The 18,649-nt window shown below is 51.4% G+C and overlaps 8 protein-coding genes across 8 annotated transcripts; 4 read left to right on the forward strand and 4 right to left on the reverse strand.

Annotated features, from left to right (window-relative positions):
* Positions 1 to 167: 167 nt before the first annotated feature.
* CI109_107304 (uncharacterized protein) lies at positions 168 to 2,137 on the forward strand (the record flags this gene model as incomplete). Its single annotated transcript, XM_032005912.1, has 2 exons — positions 168 to 999; positions 1,110 to 2,137. The coding sequence occupies 2 exons, from the start codon at positions 168 to 170 to the stop codon at positions 2,135 to 2,137; spliced, it is 1,860 nt and encodes a 619-aa protein (XP_031859919.1).
* A 41-nt stretch (positions 2,138 to 2,178) lies between these two features.
* CI109_107305 (uncharacterized protein) lies at positions 2,179 to 3,559 on the reverse strand (the record flags this gene model as incomplete). Its single annotated transcript, XM_065968010.1, has 8 exons — positions 2,179 to 2,430; positions 2,504 to 2,637; positions 2,679 to 2,727; positions 2,770 to 2,923; positions 2,989 to 3,128; positions 3,178 to 3,218; positions 3,261 to 3,388; positions 3,444 to 3,559. The coding sequence occupies 8 exons, from the start codon at positions 3,557 to 3,559 to the stop codon at positions 2,179 to 2,181; spliced, it is 1,014 nt and encodes a 337-aa protein (XP_065824082.1).
* A 248-nt stretch (positions 3,560 to 3,807) lies between these two features.
* Positions 3,808 to 5,883, forward strand: CI109_107306 (uncharacterized protein; the record flags this gene model as incomplete). Its single annotated transcript, XM_065968011.1, has 5 exons — positions 3,808 to 4,185; positions 4,378 to 4,695; positions 4,747 to 4,996; positions 5,273 to 5,533; positions 5,585 to 5,883. 5 exons carry the CDS (start codon positions 3,808 to 3,810, stop codon positions 5,881 to 5,883), a joined length of 1,506 nt encoding a protein of 501 aa, XP_065824083.1.
* Positions 5,884 to 6,303: 420 nt separating this feature from the next.
* CI109_107307 (40S ribosomal protein eS12) lies at positions 6,304 to 6,931 on the reverse strand (the record flags this gene model as incomplete). Its single annotated transcript, XM_032005909.1, has 4 exons — positions 6,304 to 6,320; positions 6,373 to 6,475; positions 6,537 to 6,637; positions 6,700 to 6,931. 4 exons carry the CDS (start codon positions 6,929 to 6,931, stop codon positions 6,304 to 6,306), a joined length of 453 nt encoding a protein of 150 aa, XP_031859916.1.
* Positions 6,932 to 7,112: 181 nt separating this feature from the next.
* Positions 7,113 to 9,241, reverse strand: CI109_107308 (uncharacterized protein; the record flags this gene model as incomplete). The annotated part of the gene is made up of 6 exons (XM_065968012.1): positions 7,113 to 7,332; positions 7,497 to 8,183; positions 8,243 to 8,293; positions 8,453 to 8,745; positions 8,795 to 8,899; positions 8,945 to 9,241. 6 exons carry the CDS (start codon positions 9,239 to 9,241, stop codon positions 7,113 to 7,115), a joined length of 1,653 nt encoding a protein of 550 aa, XP_065824084.1.
* A 305-nt stretch (positions 9,242 to 9,546) lies between these two features.
* Positions 9,547 to 10,831, forward strand: CI109_107309 (uncharacterized protein; the record flags this gene model as incomplete). Its single annotated transcript, XM_065968013.1, has 6 exons — positions 9,547 to 9,589; positions 9,637 to 9,921; positions 10,002 to 10,171; positions 10,230 to 10,304; positions 10,409 to 10,578; positions 10,639 to 10,831. 6 exons carry the CDS (start codon positions 9,547 to 9,549, stop codon positions 10,829 to 10,831), a joined length of 936 nt encoding a protein of 311 aa, XP_065824085.1.
* A 268-nt stretch (positions 10,832 to 11,099) lies between these two features.
* Positions 11,100 to 11,744, reverse strand: CI109_107310 (uncharacterized protein; the record flags this gene model as incomplete). Its single annotated transcript, XM_065968014.1, has 5 exons — positions 11,100 to 11,150; positions 11,204 to 11,265; positions 11,382 to 11,488; positions 11,553 to 11,575; positions 11,649 to 11,744. The coding sequence occupies 5 exons, from the start codon at positions 11,742 to 11,744 to the stop codon at positions 11,100 to 11,102; spliced, it is 339 nt and encodes a 112-aa protein (XP_065824086.1).
* Positions 11,745 to 12,180: 436 nt separating this feature from the next.
* On the forward strand, positions 12,181 to 18,441 carry CI109_107311 (uncharacterized protein; the record flags this gene model as incomplete). Its single annotated transcript, XM_065968015.1, has 12 exons — positions 12,181 to 12,379; positions 12,450 to 13,018; positions 13,164 to 13,220; positions 13,268 to 16,811; positions 16,878 to 17,006; positions 17,080 to 17,163; positions 17,241 to 17,353; positions 17,413 to 17,659; positions 17,711 to 17,844; positions 17,890 to 17,977; positions 18,031 to 18,266; positions 18,328 to 18,441. The coding sequence occupies 12 exons, from the start codon at positions 12,181 to 12,183 to the stop codon at positions 18,439 to 18,441; spliced, it is 5,514 nt and encodes a 1,837-aa protein (XP_065824087.1).
* Positions 18,442 to 18,649: the final 208 nt, after the last annotated feature.

Raw genomic sequence — 18,649 nt, forward strand, 5'->3', positions numbered from 1 at the left:
TCGTGACAAAGGAGAACGCGGTGGCAAATTGCATTTACCGGATGTGGCCATTCCCGGATGATGTCGATCTTCTCGTTGGACACAACCATTGATCACCTCATCCTCCTTTCATTCTCCTTCCCCTACACCTGCGAGACCCCCTGGTGTATCCGTATCGTCAATCCAGGATGCCCCGCGACAAGGGGAAGGGAAAGGCTAAGGCGTCTGACGAACGAGCCCCTCTCCTTGGATCGCCGTCGCGTAGTGCCCAAATTGCTACTAGCGAGAGTACGCGGCATCATACCCCCTCTCGCAGTCGCACCATCACTCACATCGCGCTCCTCGTCTTGCTCTCCCTCCTCATCTCACTTGGTTTGTTCATTGCTCTCCTTGCCGCGTCATACAAACCTTCTCCGTCTGAACTTTCATCGTTACCTCGAACGGCATTCGCCTATACTCCCCCGGAATCGATCTCCGTTCTCAATGTCACAGAGCACGGTCTTCTCGTCAATATCAGTCTTCGGGGCGGCATCGATGCCGATCAGGCTCTCGGCATCCAAATTCACACCTCGGAAGAGAAGAAAGCGTTAGGCGGTAAAGGAGATAGAGGAGGTGGTGCGGACTGGTGGGAATCGGTGCGACGATGGCTGGGACATCGAATGTTGAGGGGTCATTCGCAGATCTTGGTATCGGCTCCGGAAGCAATCTACCTGTTCCCACACCACTTCACGTCACCGCCTCTCCTCTCGTTGATTATACAGGACCAACTTCGACTCCCACTGGTCGTTGATGCTACGCCCGATAAGTCGTGGCTTAAGCCAATCTCATTTACTGCGCTAGCTAAACCTATCGCTTCAACGGGCGATCTATGGGAGTTTGCACAGCACGGATGGGCAGAAGGAAGCCTTCGGGTCATGGTTGGGGCGAGTGTAGTCCAGGCTGGTCTCGAAGACAACACTTGGTGGGCGAAATGGGCAACGTTGAAGAAGGAGGACCTGATATTGGAGGTCGAAATGCCTAGTGAGTTGAGTGTCACGACTTGTCTCATGCCAGTCCTTGTAGTCCCGCATCCATACCCGGTCTTGTCGAAGCTGTAACGATTTGATCAGGATGCCACTGACTGCGAGCAGTCCCTCAACTACCCGGTCTGCCGCCCCCTGGACATCCCCTCGATCTTTCGACCCTTGTAAAGCTTAGACAATACTCCTTTACCAACAACGACAAATCACTCACGATCAGCGCCATGGCTACCCTTCCTAACTTTGCTCATGGACTCAACGCCTCGATTCCTTTCAGCTTGCCTTTTGCTGTTGGGCTGCCTGTTTGTGGTTCAGCAGTAAGCAAGATGGCAGAGGTCATCACCGATCCCGTGATTATTTCGCCTGAGTCTACAGTAATCGAGCTCCAGATGTCGGGCGTCGTCACCGCTAACCTCAGCGACGAATCGGCTGGTTCGAACGGCACCTCTCCTTTGTCTCAGTTCCTCCAGAACTACCTTCACGGAAAAGACAGTCCGATCACTGTCCGCGGCCTCAGCAACTTGCCGGTCTTCACTCCACGAGAAGCACTTCACCCACCGACATGGCTGCTTTCTACTTTGCCTTCCCTTTCCCTCCCACTCAGCTTTCCTGGACCAAGGCCACCTCCAAAAATCATACAGTCAGTCACTATCGAACACATGCGGATATCTGAATCGGCGGGCAAGATGAAAGCATCGGGAACGGTCATCGCTCAGGTGGAACTACCGCACGACATGCAGGACGTTGAGCTGGAGGTCGTGGAGGTCAGACCGGATGTCCTAGTTTACGATGGACCGGCTTCAGAAGACGATGAGGACGAAGACGAGATCCCTCTGCGAGCATTCGGTCACATCCACCCTGACGACTTCCTTTTGTCTACCACTTCGCCTTCAGCAGATCCCAACTTCCCTCACCGACTGATAGTCCGAGCGCCGTTGTCGGACGTAGACCTCGATATACTGCCAGGGCGGGACAAGATCCTCTCAGATTTCGTGAGCAAGGTGATTTTCAAAGGCGGGGCGCAGGCTGGCGTAAAAGGAACAGCTAGTGTGAAAGTCGAGTTGAAGGGAGTTCATGGCAGGGTCAGACTGGACGACTTGCCCGTGAGAGGCGATTTTTGGGTAGGCAAGCAGAGATGAGTGCTGTTGTACATGTATATACTTTTGTTATTGCTGGGTATCTATTGTATATGCTTCGTTCTTCCGAATTCTCTGACTAACCATTCCTTGGTCTCGACGCTGATGTTCCATCTGGCATCGAGCGGTTTCAATTCAGATTGGGAATGTGAGAGCGATAGCGCAGCGAGCGCTAAATAGGAATGGAAAGGATCTGGATAGTCTTCTGGCTCCTTTCCAAAGCCTCCGAGAGGTGATTGAGCAGAGAGCAGAAAAGACCTGTCCGCTTCACGGTTGATCACGTCGTGATCAAGGATCTTTACGTTAGTGAAGTCACGACCACAATGGACTCACCGAGATCGCAGCCCCGCACCAAAAAGAATAGCAGACGTCTTCCAGTTTGCCAGGACGTCCTTGGAAGCCGCCTAGTTGGCGGCCAATGAGCCATCGAAGCGTAGCATCCTCGGCAACGATCGAGCCATTCAACAAGGACACGGCTGCCACAGCGCAGTAAGTCGTACCTCCTACGTTTGAGTCAGTGTCACTTCAATTCCTATGAACGCACCCTGAGCTTCAACAACGCCAGGACGGGAAGCATATGCGCCTTCCCATGTCTACTTTCGATGTTAGTTTCCGATGTGCAAGATGACACCCACCTGACATCTCTGTATGAAGGTACACGCTCGAGTCACATCGATTCCAGACAAGTCGCCAATGATACTGGATATTACAGAGGCGATATAGACCATTCGCGCATCGCTCTGGAAGCCTTCGCTTGGGTACACATCGTCGCCTGGCAGTGGCGAGAAGCTAGATTGTGGACAGCAGTAAGACACGACCCACGACATCATTTAGGTAGTTTGTATCGCACTCACGAACCGTCAGACGCTTGACATGAGCGAAGGAAACTAACGAGTCCCGGCACGTTAAGTCGGTCGAGGGGAGCTCTTAGAATTGCCAATGACAAGAGCGCTGTATACGTCGACGGGAGATGGGACGGCGATGTATCTTCGTTCTAAATGGGGATGAGCAAGGCACTGCAGTCTGAGTCTCGCCAAGCTCACACTAGTCGTCATGAAAGTCGACCCTCGGAAGCCTCCTTTCGCTGTGGCAGTTGGTCAGCCCGTACACTCCGGCTTCAACAAACTTGCATACTTGCCGCTTTGTAGTGACCATATCCACTCTATCCATCCTGATCGTTGTTCTGGCGTCGTCTTCTCGAACAAAGCATCGAGAAGATCGAGAGCTGATAAGCAAAAGTACGCTGCTGTAATTCTGCGATGGAAGTGATCAAGGTTACATCTCTGCAACGGTTACAGCACGGACTAACCTGTTCGAATCACTGCTCTGCGCCGCAGTCGGCAACGCACGCAGACATCTCAAGAAGTAGTTGATATGAGCGTTACGCTTGAAGGTCTGCTGTTGCGCTGGAGGGTGATCGGTCATGGCATTGGAGGCGAGTGACGAGTGACGATAATGATGCTCGCAATGACAACAAACAACAACACCAAAAACAATAATATCTGTACATTTGATTGTTTGCTCGCGTCCTGTTCCCGCATTCCTCATTTTCCGAAGTCACGTCAGTTTCACTGTTGTTCTCCCCTCTGTTATCGTTTCATTTGTACTACTTTTGCCTCTCACATCAATCGCACACTATCTCGATACCCACAACTATCTCGGCTATAACATCCATGGCCTCGACTGATACGCTTTCATCTCCAAAAGCACCTCATAGTCCAGCTTCTCCTCCCGCGATAGAAATCCTCCCTTACCCTCAACCCAATTCTCAGAACGACAAATCTAATCCTGTTGCCTCACCTCATCCCTCTCTCGAAATCGAAGACCGTGATCCTGCAAGTGCAGCAAGCTCACACAGCTCTGGATCAAGATCCTTCCGCTCAGATTCTATCCTTGAAGTTCTGGATGATGACGACGAGCCTGACGAGGAGGATATGATCTTGGATGACGAAGAAGCCGAACTTGACGAGCCGTTGGTCCGAAACAGGGCGGGAAGACGGCGGACAAGATGGAACGGGGACGAAGAAAAGCAAGAAAAAACCCTCCTTGAGGTAAGTGAAGAATAAACAGCGTTCCACGCTAACAGTCCCAGTTGATCCCTCCATTAGTTCTCGCTCATCCGCTACCATTACTCCCCCTTCTTGCCTTGCTACCGTACAATTTCCTCCCTGCCGGAGTCGTCTTTTTCGTCCCTCTCCTCTGTATCTTGGCGATACTATCGGCCTGCGCTCATATCGTGATAGTCTACTTGGCATGGTAAGTCCCTACTTTCACGGGCACCGCTAAACGTCAGGTACCTCAAAGTGCCTTCCTTCGAGGACGTTTTCGCCACGGTCACTGGGAAGTACGGCAAGTACGGCTTGTGGGCTGGTAGAGCCGCTGTGGTCATTGGCGTTGTTGGCATGCTGGTCAGCTGGCTGGAGAGTAAGTGCATTATTTGTGTCAACTTACTAACATCCACAGCACTGCATCCATTATTGCAACCTATGATCGAATTATACGCTCCTAACAGTTCCTTCCTGTCTTCAAGAGTCTTTTGGACCTTGTTGACATCTACACCAGTGAGTTCCCATGTCATCGAGGAGATGAGTTGCTGGCTGAACTTCATCCAGCTGCTACCGTCCTTACTGCCGTCCCGGATGACGCGCTCGCTGCGCCGTTCACCCTTTGTCATTGCTCTGCTCTTGCCTGTGGTCGCCTTCCTCGTTATCGGCCGAACGGTAGAAATCAAGAAGGCTTCCGAGATACCGTCGCCGATCGGCGAAGACAATGATGTGCCCGAAATCGCTTCTGAAATACTGGGTCATCTCACGAAGAGACGATTTGGACTTGCAGGTGGAAGCAGTGCTGGTGCGGGCCTCAGTGAGTTGATCTTCTACACGGCCAGCGGCTGACGGTTAGCCACTCTCACTATCTTCTTCACTCCGCATCTCAACACCCTACCGATACACGCGTCATTGGCGCGTGCGAAGCGAGCCTCCTTTCCCATGCCATGTCTGATCGGTTCCGCCTCCATTCTCATTCTCAGTCTTCCACTCGCTTTGGTGCCATATTACCTTCTTCCACCACTCGATCCGCAAGCGCTGCCAACCCCAAGTCCGACCACTCCATCGGGTGTCTTTGCACGTCTCCCTGCAGACGATGGATGGGTTAACCTTGCCCGGATCTTGATGTGCTGTGTCGCTCTCGGTTCCAGCAATATGTGGATACTGCGCGGACGCGATACGATACTCAAGTCTATGGGCGTCGAACGAGGTGAAAGGCAGAAGGCTGGAAAATGGGTCGGTTTAGGACTCTGGGTCGTTGTCGTGGCATTAGCATGCCTTGGTGGATGGGTCGCGGAGAAGATCGAGCTCCTGGGCGTGTTGGCTACGATTGCCGTGGGATGGTTCTTGCCTTGTGAGTTCCTTGTGTGTCTTGAAGAGATTCACGGCTCATCAGCTCAACCAGCTTTATTCTTCATCGTTACATTCCACGTTCGCTCCCCATTGTCTATCATCTTCCCATCGCGTGAGGCTCTTCCCGATCCGGACGCGAACCCTTCACCGCTTCCTCGTCGAGGTCACTCAAGAATTGACAGTCTGAACGACCCCTCGACAGATGTTCTCTTGGCAAGGAAAGAAAGACAGCTTCAGAAACGGAGACTGGGTCGAAGATTATGGCAGGACCTCATCGTGTACGTAGGTATTCTGCCAGTAGGTTTAATAACTATTGCTTGGACACTGGGCCGTCTCATAGGGATCTGGTAGATATGCGTGGTTCAGCGGTAAAGTACGAATCTTGGCTTTTTGGACGCATCATGCAATATTCACGAACAGCGCAACGAGACGAGCAGCACCACTTCACACCGTGCATCTTTCCATGTATATACCTCGACTACCACATCTCGTTCTTCGTCCAATGATTCGTAAGATTCCCGAGACTATTCGCAAATCACAATCAGCATTATCCCGTTCCGTAGCGATCAGCGAGGATGTAATATGAGTGAACAGATCAGACAAAGGATAAACCCTCCGAAGAGGGTAGGTTCGATTCCAAGGAATGTCGACACACATGAATGCGAAGAGGGAGTCCTATATTCATCAGGGAGATGGGAGGGAAGAAGAGTGGATGGAGCGAAATGTCTGACCCAATGCTCACGAGGTTATCGAAATAACATAAGGAGACGCTTATCGGGTCTTGAAGTCTGCATGAAACATCAGCTCCGGTTCTGAACCTGAATAAACAACAACACTCACACTCCAAGAGGACCTGGAGGGCGGGACTGTCCTGGCCGTAGTTGGTGATGACGACACAAGAGCAGCCGACGACCTTTCGGGGCTTACCCTCACGGTCGATCTTCTATGAATTGGAAAAAGCTATTTAGCGCGCATTCGACAGGAAAATACGTCGTGTCACTCACGGCAAGACCGGCCCATTGACCAAGGACCTTGGCGTCAGAGACCTTGATGAGCTGGATGCTGTGCTCGGCGCAGAGAGCCTCAATGAGCTTGAGGTACTCGGCTATACATGGTTATGTATCAGCAAACGCGATAAGATCCCATGCCTTGATTATGTCGGCTCACCCTCAGTCACGGTCTCGACGAGGACACAGAGATGAGCCTCCCTCTTGTCGAGAGCCTTGGCGGCCTCCCTGAGACCCCTGGCAAGACCGTCGTGGACGAGAGCGGTCTTGATGACCTGCTGAAGAGCGTCCTCAACAGACAAGGGACCGGACTTGTCGGCGGCGACCTCGACCTCGGTGGCCTCGACGTCGACGGGGGGGTTAGAAGCGGTTTCGGATCCAGCGTCAGACATTGTTGAGTCTTCTTCCACTGTTTATTTTTAGGTGAAAAAAAAAGAGTGAATTGATGGATATGAGAGATGGAAGTCGATGACACGGAAATGACATGTAGACCAAAAGTTGAACGACAGGGGAGAGGAATACGATTACATGCATCGGGATTTATCGGAGTTATGATACAACCATGTTTCTATTTTATGTGGCAGCCTCCGTACCATTATTCCTCCGCCACACGTGGACACCTCCCCGCCTCTCTGCCTCGTCTTGAAGCATATCAAACCCATTCCAACCATACCATGCCTGCGAATATCCAAGTCTATGTAGTTCTTCCTTGAACGAGGTGTCGTTCCCGTCAATGACTTCTTGTCGACTGAGCACCTCCCCAAATAGGATGATATGAGAAGGATAGGATTGGCTGACCGCAACGTTTGGAATATCGTGAAGTAGGCTTGGGGGATATGGGAACACGTGATGGAGATACGAGACGGGCGTATCGTAAAACCGGTCTTGTTGCGTACGATGGGCTTCTGGTTCGGGACTGGGATTATGAGCACAACTTTCTGCAAGCATCCAACTCACCCTAAGGGAGGTTCACACGTGAGGAACCAGCCATCTACATCCGTGTGCAGGGCGCTCATCCATGGCGTCGAGTGGCACGGCGTCAAGGACACCAACGAGGACACAGTCCCAACATCTCCTCGACGTAGCGCCTCCATGACCTGGACCTGGGCCTTGCCGTGGAGAGTATTGAGGTACAGATAAGGTATGAATGGTGCCAGCAATGCAAGATGGAAGGGCCGAGACGGGATACGAGTGAATTGTCTGAACGACCAGCGGATACGGTAAGCACCATATACTGTGGGAACGTATGATGCTGCAAACGCCGGGATTGAAAACAGCAGAAGTGAGGGGAGAAATGGATGCAAGAATCTCCACTCGGAGTGAGGCGAAAGTGATAAGGTGGCGATCGAGAATGCAATCGCTCGAGCTAACAATCGAAGTCCTTCGGGTCGGTCAAGACTTGCAAGACGCTTTGGCAGCATTTTATCGGGGATGAGACTCGCTAAAAAGCCTTGAGCCCACCACCACCAAAGTGGGAAGAGGAGTATAGGGAGAGACTGAGTAAGGTGATATAACTGGTTGGTAGAGCCGTAGAAAGACGAGATGTTTCGTAAAACATTTTGGTGGACAAATGTCAAAGCCGGGAAGTAGAGTCGACCAGTCATCAAGTAGTCGAGAGCCGTCGAGGCCCCAACAGTTGCAGCCCTGCGCAAGATTAGCTAAAGTCCCCTCCGCATCGACGCATACACGGCACAGCTACATACCCGCTGATTGTCGCTATGGCCGTCGCTTTGATCGCAGACGCTAGGCCGGCGCTGCTCCAATTACGCCATATCAGATCCACCCCCAGAAAAGCCCAGAGACTTATTGTTGTTGGTCGAATGCAAAGAGCGGTTGTGGCCAAACAGGTCGACCAAGCAAGACTGTCTTTGTGGCTGCATAGTGTCAGTTTGGCTGGGCAAGATATGACTTACTTTGTTTCCGAGAATACCGATGGCGAGATCCTATCCATGACGATGTAATTGAGCTTTGTGACGGAACTGCTGGACTTGTTCAGTTCGATTGCGTTGGGATGTTCCGGCCGCACTTTGACTTCCTTGAGGGCAGCAGCTTGACTATTCTCGTAGTTCACGCTAGTTGATAACGAATGTGTCTTCGGTAAAGGAAAGTAATATAGAGCCATGATGGTGAGTAAGGTCTCCGGTGAGGTAGACAATGCTCGAGGCAGCAGATGAGCGTTGAAGAGGGACGTCAGGGAAAGAAAGAGCTTATCAAGGGGATCAGTACAGCACCTATTCATGAATAAGACTACTCACAGCCGCAGCGGTAGAACCGGGGCCCAGCAACTTGGAAGAAAGCCGGTAAGTGTAGAGATCTGTCAAACAGGCAACGAGCACTCCGATGAGTCTTGGTGCAAAGGTCTAGGAAAGCTGATTAGTGCTGCGAACCCAGCGTATTCAACTCACAATCAACCCAGTCTGATCGAGGCCGAGCAATTGCAACAGCTTATACAGTCCGACAAAGGCACTAGGCCATATCCAGCTCCTCATCCTACCACCCACGACAAGCTGATTCCACCAGGTCTCTCCGCCGACCACTGGCAGGTCCTTCCACTCCCAGGTAACGAATCCATAACCAAATACGTGTCGATGAGCAGGTTCGAAAGCTTGATAGAACTCGTCCGGCTGAAAGTACGTATGGGGCAAGGGCAGCACGTGAAGCGATCGAACGATGAGGGAGACGAGTAAAGGACCGGGAACCATGTATGGCAGATCTTGGCACAGTGCTGGAGAGGTCTATCTAGTATGTGATGGCCATACTGTACAAAGATAGCAGGCTGAGATTATTAATACTACTGCTGCTTCTACTGATGACGATGAAGGAACGATTGATTGTCGTGATGTCATGATTTAACGTGAAGTGACGACGAGAGAGAGGGCAGTCAAAATGGACATGATATTGTTCAACAGCTTGTCTTTCCTCCTTCTCTGTCTTCCTCACCTAACGCAAAGGTCTCTGAGATTATGGTAGGTTTAGGTTCCTACAATGTATATACTCTGGCTAACTTATGTTGCAGTCCCTCTCATATTTGCAACAAGAATCAACCCCAAGTGAGTACTCGATTGACAACTTGATACCGAAGTTGACAGTTGTGCAGTTCTACCGGACTCGATCTGGGCGCTCTCATGGACGCCGTCGAACAAGCTCATCTCTGGATCTGCCGATGGTCATCTGAGAGTGTGGGACGCCAATGAGCTTTCGAAACCGATCCACGATATTTCGTCCCATCCTTTAGCTATCAGCTCTCTGTCAACTAGTTCAGATGGAAAGAAGGCTCTGGCAACGAGTTTAGATGGTACAGTCATTCTCGTGGATGTAGATGAGGGATCTCAACTCGCCAAGGTTGAAACAGGGAGAGAAAAGGCGGTCGAAGGAGAGCATGGTGAGTCACGTCATTGGTGCATTGCGCTAATCTGTCTCTAGAGCTGCCGGCTTTCTCTTCTGCCTTACATCCGGAATCAGCGTGCTGGGCCTGGTCCGGTCGATCGTCTAGACTCGCGATCCGACCGATGGCGAACAGTACCGAACCAGAAAGCAATGGATCGGGTGAAGGAAGCGGTCGTGGCGTGCTGGGTGGAGAAGGCAAGGTCATCGATACAGGCAAGGGGAAATTTGGTATGGATCTGAAATTCGTAAGTGTATTATACGATCCGACGCCTTGGTTGTTCCTCTCGCTGACGTCTTTTGCAGTCACCTGATGGGCGATCGCTCGCTCTGGCTACCGAACAAGGGCATGTCGTGGTGGTTGATACCGAAACCCAATCCGTGATTGCAACGTACACCTCTCATAACAAAGCTGTTCGAACTATCTCCTGGTCTCCAGACTCGCAGGTATGTCGACATCTCCGGGGCGTCGCTGATAATCTCAGTGGTTGTATTCTGGATCCGACGATCATCTCATTGTTTTGTACGATGTTCGTGCTGGTTCTCGATCTGGAAGTGGTGGCAAGGGAGAAGGTGCGGTCGCCATGATGCAGGGTCACCAGAGCTGGGTTCTCAAGGTTGCTGCGTCACCAGATAGCAAACTGTTGGGAAGCGGGTGAGTCCGAGTGGAGATGGTGTCTTTCAAATCAAACCGCCTCTGACATTTGTATCACAGTGGTGCCGACAGCACAGTCAAGTTATGGGACGTCGGACAAAGATCTTGCGTTTCCACCTCCACGGGAAACGCTGAAGTTTGGGGTCTCGACTGGCAACCAGCTGGTGCCGACACCTTCGCGGCGGGCAAACAATTTGCAATCGCTGGCGACGACAAGGCAATCACATTGTATAGAGCCGCGGGGTCGGCATAGGAAGGCATCGAGAAATTATGCATCCCTCATTATGGCATGTCACAGAGAAGCCGAGGTATTTGGTGCATAGATCTTCCCCTCGATATTCATCAAACAGAAAGAGCGAAAAACGAAAAGGCCAGAGGACAGTGACAGGAGAAGAGCTCCGTACAGATGACCTGACACCCAGGAAGAAGAGACACTTGGCACGACGGGGACAGACGCAACATCAAGACAAGGAGGAAGACCGGATCCCAGAGGACAGATTAAGCTATACAACATGAGCAGACTAAGCAGCCGGGGCCTTGACCTTCTTGACGGCACCTTTAGCAACAAGGGACTACATCGTATTGTTAGCGATTGTGGCAACGACGCAGGGAGCTTGAGGCATACCTTGTGGATATGAGGTAAAACACCACCACCAGCGATGGTAGCTCGGATAAGAAGATCCAGTTCTTCGTCACCTCGGATGGCAAGCTGCAAGTGTCGGGGGGTAATACGCTTTACTCGTAGATCCTTTGCGGCGTTACCTGAAGAGTAAGTCACATACAGTCATAAGCCAGTCACTCACCAGCAAGCTCGAGCACTTCGGCTGTTAAGTATTCCATGATGGCCGCAACGTAGACGGCAGCTTTGGCACCGACTCGTACATTGTTGGCATTCTTGTTTCTCAAGAATCTGGAGGAGAGGGGTTCAAGTATCATCAGCATCCACCCGACTGGATGCATTCGAGGTCACTTACCGATGGATACGACCAACAGGGAACTGTATGACGGAAAAGTGGGGTCAGAAACGCGTGACGCATATGGAAAAGAGGGAATGCAAAAGTATGCCTCACCTGAAGACCGGCCTTGGACGACCTGGTTGTCAAAACCTTTGCTTCTGACGAGGTCTTTGCCTTTCCGCCCTTTCCGCCGGTAGTCTTGGATGACATTGTGATGAGGATATAATTCGTGAGTGGTTGAAGGGTGGTCTGAGTATGGATGTATGGAATGATAGATGTGAGATGGTGAAGGGGGAGAAGGGGGGGAAAGAGAGTGAGATTGTTGCTATTTGTTTACGCGCGCAATATCAATCACATTCAGCGTAATATAGTGATGCGGAATCAAATTGCTAAGGCCCAAATCACGTGACCCCTTTCGAGCTGAGCGACGTGCATCCCACAACCCTCGCTCACATTTCCATTCCACCTTCTTGCTCGATTGCCTCGTCTCATCAAACTAAAAAAACATACAGATTTCTCCACTTACATCCCTCGCTGTCCCTTCACCCTGGATTCTCTGAGCCCGTCATTGCGATACTCCCTTGAGTCAACATCAACGACGATCTCCAACCGCCAAGGGAGCCCGCTGAGCTTCGCCTGAAACGCAATGTCTGCTCCTCACCTAGCAGAATGGGATGCTTCCCTGTTCAGCGATCTTCAGCATCTCCTTGGCCGCATTGTCATTCAGCCTACGACATCTACTCTGAGAAAGCTGTTTGCTAAGCTAGATGAGGCACAGCCATGGCTGCTGAATCTGTCGCAGATGCCCGGGCCAAACGATGTTGATAAACAGTACATCGAGAAAAGTGAGTTACACTGAAGACCGTTTTTATTGACCTTCTGCAGATCCTCTCCAACTACCATCGGGTACGGCAGTCCACATCTCTGGCGACCTCCTCTCGACTACCAACACCATTTCCGACGCTCTCTCGCTCTCCCAGTTGCTCTCTGCTGTTCTCGCCTTGCAAGCAGAGGAGCAAAGATTTCAGTACCCTTCACAATCCCCACCCGAAGTAGCGGTCTACCTTCTCTACAAAAGGGTCAATGACCAGCTTGACTTCCTCCGCGAACTGCTTCGGATTACTCTCACCGCCGATGCCGAAGTTGGAGGACCGTTTGAGACATTGAGGGAATGGGTCGAAACACTATTGAACACGAGAGCCTCGTTAGGACAGGGCAAGGGGGAAGGTACGATGGTGGATCAAATTATCGTTCAACTCGACACACTGCAAGCCAAGATAGACGGACTACTGCGATCAGGACCAAGCGGAGGTGCAGCCTATGATCTGCTCCGATTCCGAGTTGAAGCTCTTCGCGCCGAGCAGAATAAGATGACAGGTATCTTATCGCTTATCGCAGAGGGTGGACATTTGGGACGAGGTCAGGTCATCAGAGTCATCAAATGGTTGAAGAGGGCAGATAGAGCAGATGGCTTGGTCGCTGTGGTGGTTGGGTGAGTCCGTATTTTGCTCGGACCGTCTGACCTTTCAGATCGCTTTTCGCAGCTTGGAAACCGCTCGACGCGATGGATGCTTCAGATCCTCGTTACGATGTAAGTCCAAATAGCAAGGGCTGCTGCTGATACCATAGGTTGCGGAGGACTGGTGTCACGATATCAAATTCCTGAAGATTGCTTCAAGTCTTACGGTAAATTTAAAGTGTTGAGGAACTCCACTGACAATTTGTAGCTTCAGGAGCAGTGGACAAATACGAGGTTACGAGAAGCAGTCAAACTGGCGTGGAGTCTTTTCTACTTGTCCTGCCTGAGACATGACTCTGGTGTGATACAGACCGGTATCGACGCGCATCAAATGGAACAATTCCTATTTGAAGCAGTCAGCGGCGAGGCTTTCCAATTTCTCCACGACCTGGTCTTGAACATACGGAGAGAACGCGGTCTGGAAGAGCAGGGCGATTCAAACCTCGACGCGCTGCTCAAAGTTGCTATCGGCTCCGATTCTAGCAACGACTCCTTCCTTTTTGCTCAAATACAAGATGTCGTCGATATACTTGCCGGCCGCAAGCAATTCCTTCGCAGTCTCAAGAACCGAGAGGAAGACGCAGCAATCCGTCGTTCCCAATCAACACCCCCTCCCGCCAACTACCAAGCTTTCCTTGCCTTGGTGGCTATCATCTACAAATCCTTACCGGTTGACAACGCCGATCACCTTTGGGATAACACGACTTTCCTCGGAACGGTTCTTGACACGCGCGGTGTCTTCCCAGCATCAGCATTCTGGGATATGCTAACCGCAATCTCTGCCGGTCCAATATGCGCTGCCAAGTCGTACGAGAAGATGAAGGATACCCGGCTTTCCTGGAACGCCCTGTTCAAGTTCTATCAACACTACATCGATATCATGCCTCACATCTACGAGCCTATCAAGACTAGCCGCAATCCTTCGCTTGATCCCATGCCTCATGAGGAGGTAGCGCTGTGCAACGGTTGGACGAACCTCTTGTCCACCGTCGTAAGATGGTCGCCGGCCGCGCGAGGCACTCTTCTTCAGGCCAAGCCTCATCCGGTCCAGATGCTTTTCGAATTCCTCAACTGCGAGAATCTCCCTCTCGACTTGAAAGCTTCCATCCTCAACGCTGTCACGGCATTTTGTCGACGAACAAATGATGCTATCGACGACGACGTTCTGAGCAGAGCTGTCGAGTACTATGAACGCATTACATTCCGAGAGCCAGCACTCGACACTCGACACCTCGATAGTTCAAGAATACCACCTCCGGTGGGCTGGTTAGCAAAGGTGGAATACTTGGAACAGGATACGAGCTCATTTGCCTCGAGCCGCGCTTATGTTACTTTCCTCACGTCCCTTTTACCGGAGCAATCAATGTCACGCACACCACCCCGTTTGGTCAACTCTCTGCGTCGCGGCACTTTCTACATCCTCGACAGTATCTTGATGTCCCTCAAAGACCGACGATACGCCCGAGAAAGCGAGCGGTGGGAGGTGATCGACACCGTGTCTGCTTTCTTGGAGAAGGCTCTACTCAGCTTCAACATGGCCGCGTTGTCGAATGAAGTCAACGTCCGAACAATTGGACTAGTCGCCTCAGAGCTTGCGGAAGAGCCAGGCTTCATCGTTCTGCTACGTCTACTGAGTGACTCGAGCATGTTTGCAGTACTTGCATCGGTTCTGGACAATGCAGCTTCCATGGCTCTCCCTCGACCAGCAATCGTCAAGACTGTCCTTTTACGATTGCTCCGCATCTATCGCCGTGTCTTCGATATCCAACTCGTCTTCGCCGAGGTTCTTCTTCTCGCACTCGAGGACCCGACTCGAAATCCTAATCATCCTTTCAAACGACCCTATGGATTGCAAAGTGTCGACAACCACCTCTTGGCTCACCTGAGCAACATCAACGCCATAGCTCTACTTGTCGGCGAAGACGATCCAGCGATCGCTTACGTGAGCGTCAAAATTATATCTGCTCTGGCGCAGTCGCAAGTCTTTAGTCGAAGTGACGTATTCAGAGGCGAATACACCTCGTCCGTCAACCGACTGGCCGGTATCATTGACGCGTCCGATGATTCTATTCGTATCGCTCAAGGCTTTTCTAGACGGTTAGAAGTTGAAGACAGCGATGTCGAGAACCAAGAAGAACTAGAACAGGTCGCTCTTCATGGTGATATCGGTTCTGTCCCTTCCCTTCCCATCATTATCCGTTCTGTCATCCTCGACCTCCTTGTCGAGGGAACCACTGCCGACATCACCAGCCCCAACTTTGCTCACTTCCTTCTTGGGTACGATTTCAAACACCGAGACATTGTTTTACAAGAAGGCGAATCTTGCTTCCACGTCATCCTGCGACAGCTTTGTGATGGTGCCGATCTGAACGGCCAATCCGGCGATTCACTCATCACTATCCATCCCGCTTTGGCGGCCAAGAGTGCCCAGCTGATCTACCAGCTCTTTTCTCATCCACTCACTGGACGTTCCACGATGTCGTACGCAATGTCAGTCGCTGGCTACTCAGCCCGACAACTCGCATCGTTGCCTCGCCGTTGCCCGGAATACGAACCTGCTTCAGGTATCGTTACAACGCTTGACAGTGAGATCCCTACAACTCCGGATGGCCTCGTCGCCTTTCTCGAGTTCCAAAGATGGATTCTGTCGGCGGCCGCTCTCGAAACCTTCAGCTATGATGGGCACGGCGCCTCTGCGAACCACGTTGCGAAGACTTTGTTCCGAGGGATCGCTGAAGAAGAGGATGACTTGGAGGAGGCCGAAGCGGCGGGACAGAGCCCTCCTCTCATTATCGACCTCCTGTCATCTATCGACGTTCAATGGTCAGAATCGACACCCGAAGAGAATCGCAGTCTGGAGTTCTACAGCGGCTTCGACTTCGATCAGCACAAACGACCTGATGCGAATTGGTTCGATCTCAAGGCCGTGGCTAGTGGTCTGAAGGCTTTCCAGCGGGACCTAGAACGTCAAGGAGCTATTGCGACCTCGTCGAGTGGGACAATCGCCTCGGAGGCGATGTACATTTTGGAACGACTGGCATCGACGAACAGAGAAACCGACATCTCTATCTCCAAGGGCAACTTCTTGACCTCCTGGAATGAGTTGCTCAAGGTCGCTCTTGCCATGTTGTTCCGAGATGTCCCAGATGAACAGCAAGAAGTCGTCCTTTTCGATCTGCTTGATGCCCTTTTATTGCGCCTTGATGCGGATCTTCCACCAGGCGTTCTAGACCTGCTGAGCGAATCGGTTCTCGTTACTATGACGACTCTGATTAACGTCTTGGCAGAGCTGGAAGGTGTCAACTTGCCCATCGATCGACTCGCGTTGACACTTGGAAAGATCGTGGATGCGGCGACCCGACCGGGCTCTACAGAATCTGCTCGAGGCAATTTGTACGCTTCGATCAGCCAATACCTCCAACTGATTGGTGCGACCCACAACAACATCCCCGATGACCGATCAATTGTATCAACCGACCCAGCAAGTGGTTCTACAAGCTTGCTCCGATCGACGCTCACTGTTCTTGCTTCCAAGAAGGAACGTCTGATTCCCATCCTCAGTCGAGATGCGATGGATGACCGTGAGGTGTGGAAGACCGAGTGCTTTGCATTGCTGGGGGGGATTGTTGCTTTGTGTCAGAGCGAACGCGATCGACATATCGTTTCACCTCTTACGGCCAATGGCTACCTACCGTTGTTCGTGCGAAGCATTAAGGAACGGGAGCTAGCGGTACAAGAGTGCTTGTCGCCCGAGCCAGGTGAGTGATACCGTGAAGAATGGCGCTGATGGACAGAGAACCTCCATGCATATTGGGTGTTCGAAGCGAAGATCGCCTTCCTCATGGCGTTAGCATCAACTCGCAAAGGTGCCGAGGACCTGTTGGACGCAGGGTTGTTCGAGATATTCGCGACATGTGGCTTCATACATGTGCAACTCGGCGAGGAAGTAATGGGTGAGTGACAGAGAAGACAACAACGCTGACCCAAGTAGACGAAGCCGCAGCTAGGGAGATCATAACCAGACAGCACCGAATTTTGATCTGCTCCTTGCAACTGTTGACACGGGTACTGTCAAGTTTGCACAAATCGTCCAGGTCGGGTGCAGGACACGTGAGTTCATCCATCTTGAGTGTCGCTGATTTATGATTAGGCTCTGAGCTTCCTGAATGCACACCGAGAAGCTGTAGTGGGCATTCTCAGAGACACCCAGCAATATATCACAAATACCGGCATCGAAGAGTGTCGACTTGTTGTTGCCATTTTGTGCATGGTTGTACATAAAGTGCCCACTGAGGATCTTGTAAGTGTCCGCTCCTCCACGCCGCTGTCGTCAAGTCTGACCATCAACAACACTTGCAGCACTCTCCTTCTGGCTTCGGTGCCTTCCATCTGGCCACTCTGTCCGCAGCCGCAAGATTTTTCGACAAAGACAGCTGGACAGAAAGTGTCGAGGATGCGTCCAAAGTGGAATCGCAAGTCGCTCACTTGAACCAAGTTATCTTGTCATACCTCTGCGCGTCTACCACAGGTCTCAAAGCTGGCTCCGGCAGCCCAGTCTTTGTGACTGGTGCTCAGCGAAGTAATGGGAACTCTTCGAAATATATCTGTGAGTGCTAATGTGTCCGCATGACTCGTTCAACGCTCATGAAGCCCATAGCGACCGCTCCGTCATTGCAAATGGCTGTGAACCTCTTATCCGATCTGACGGAAACTGTTCAAGACGCATCGAACGACTACGATGTGATACTTGACCGGATACAAGACGACGACTTGGAATCCGAAGAGATACAAGTGAGTTGTGCGAACTGACAAGGCCGTCATGCTGACGGTCCATAGAAACTTCGTGACGACTTGATCGGCGACGAGCCACTGTCAGGGGATGTCATCAAAGGTGCCTTTGTAGTCAAGAGTCAGGTGCTGTTCAGTAAGTCGCTGCGGCTCTCACTCAAGTTATCTCCTGTAGTTGACAACGCACAGATATGATCGAATCTTTATTGCTGCTCATCTGGAGGCATTTGTTGTTCTATCACAACGACGCGCGAGGAGGACTTGAGCCTGTCCGACCCAACAATCTCTCACTTTCTCTGGGATCGTTCGCCTCGTCTCAGGCTCAACTGGAAGCTTCGCGATCTGGAGCTGGCACCATCAGGATACTGGAGAGAGTCGCGGCAGCGTTGAAGGGTACATTAGTGAGATTGGACGACATGGAGGTGGTGAGTCTGTTGTATACGCGATCACGCTCGATGTTGTTGCTGATACGAGTTGCGTGAATAGAATTTGGAGTTGCGTAGATTGGCAACAAAGTCGGACGCATATTATAGCATGTTGGTGAGACGACTGAAAGAGTTTACCGCTGGTATATGTGGGGCAAACATGGAAGAAGATTGAGTAGGATTACTTTAGCATTGACTTGGACGAAAGTGATTACGATGCATTGTCACGCTGTAACTTGTGCTGTGCTGGGGGCTGTGACCAAAGTGATCTGGTCCTATGCTCCATCCATTCGTCCATCCATCCATTCAATACGACTATAAATAGCTGTTGGTGGTTTGTTCAGCGAGCAAGGTTTTGACGCGTGGAAGTCATAAAAAAGAGT

Source organism: Kwoniella shandongensis, chromosome 14, assembly GCF_008629635.2.
Source record: "Kwoniella shandongensis chromosome 14, complete sequence".
Classification (NCBI taxonomy): domain Eukaryota; kingdom Fungi; phylum Basidiomycota; class Tremellomycetes; order Tremellales; family Cryptococcaceae; genus Kwoniella; species Kwoniella shandongensis.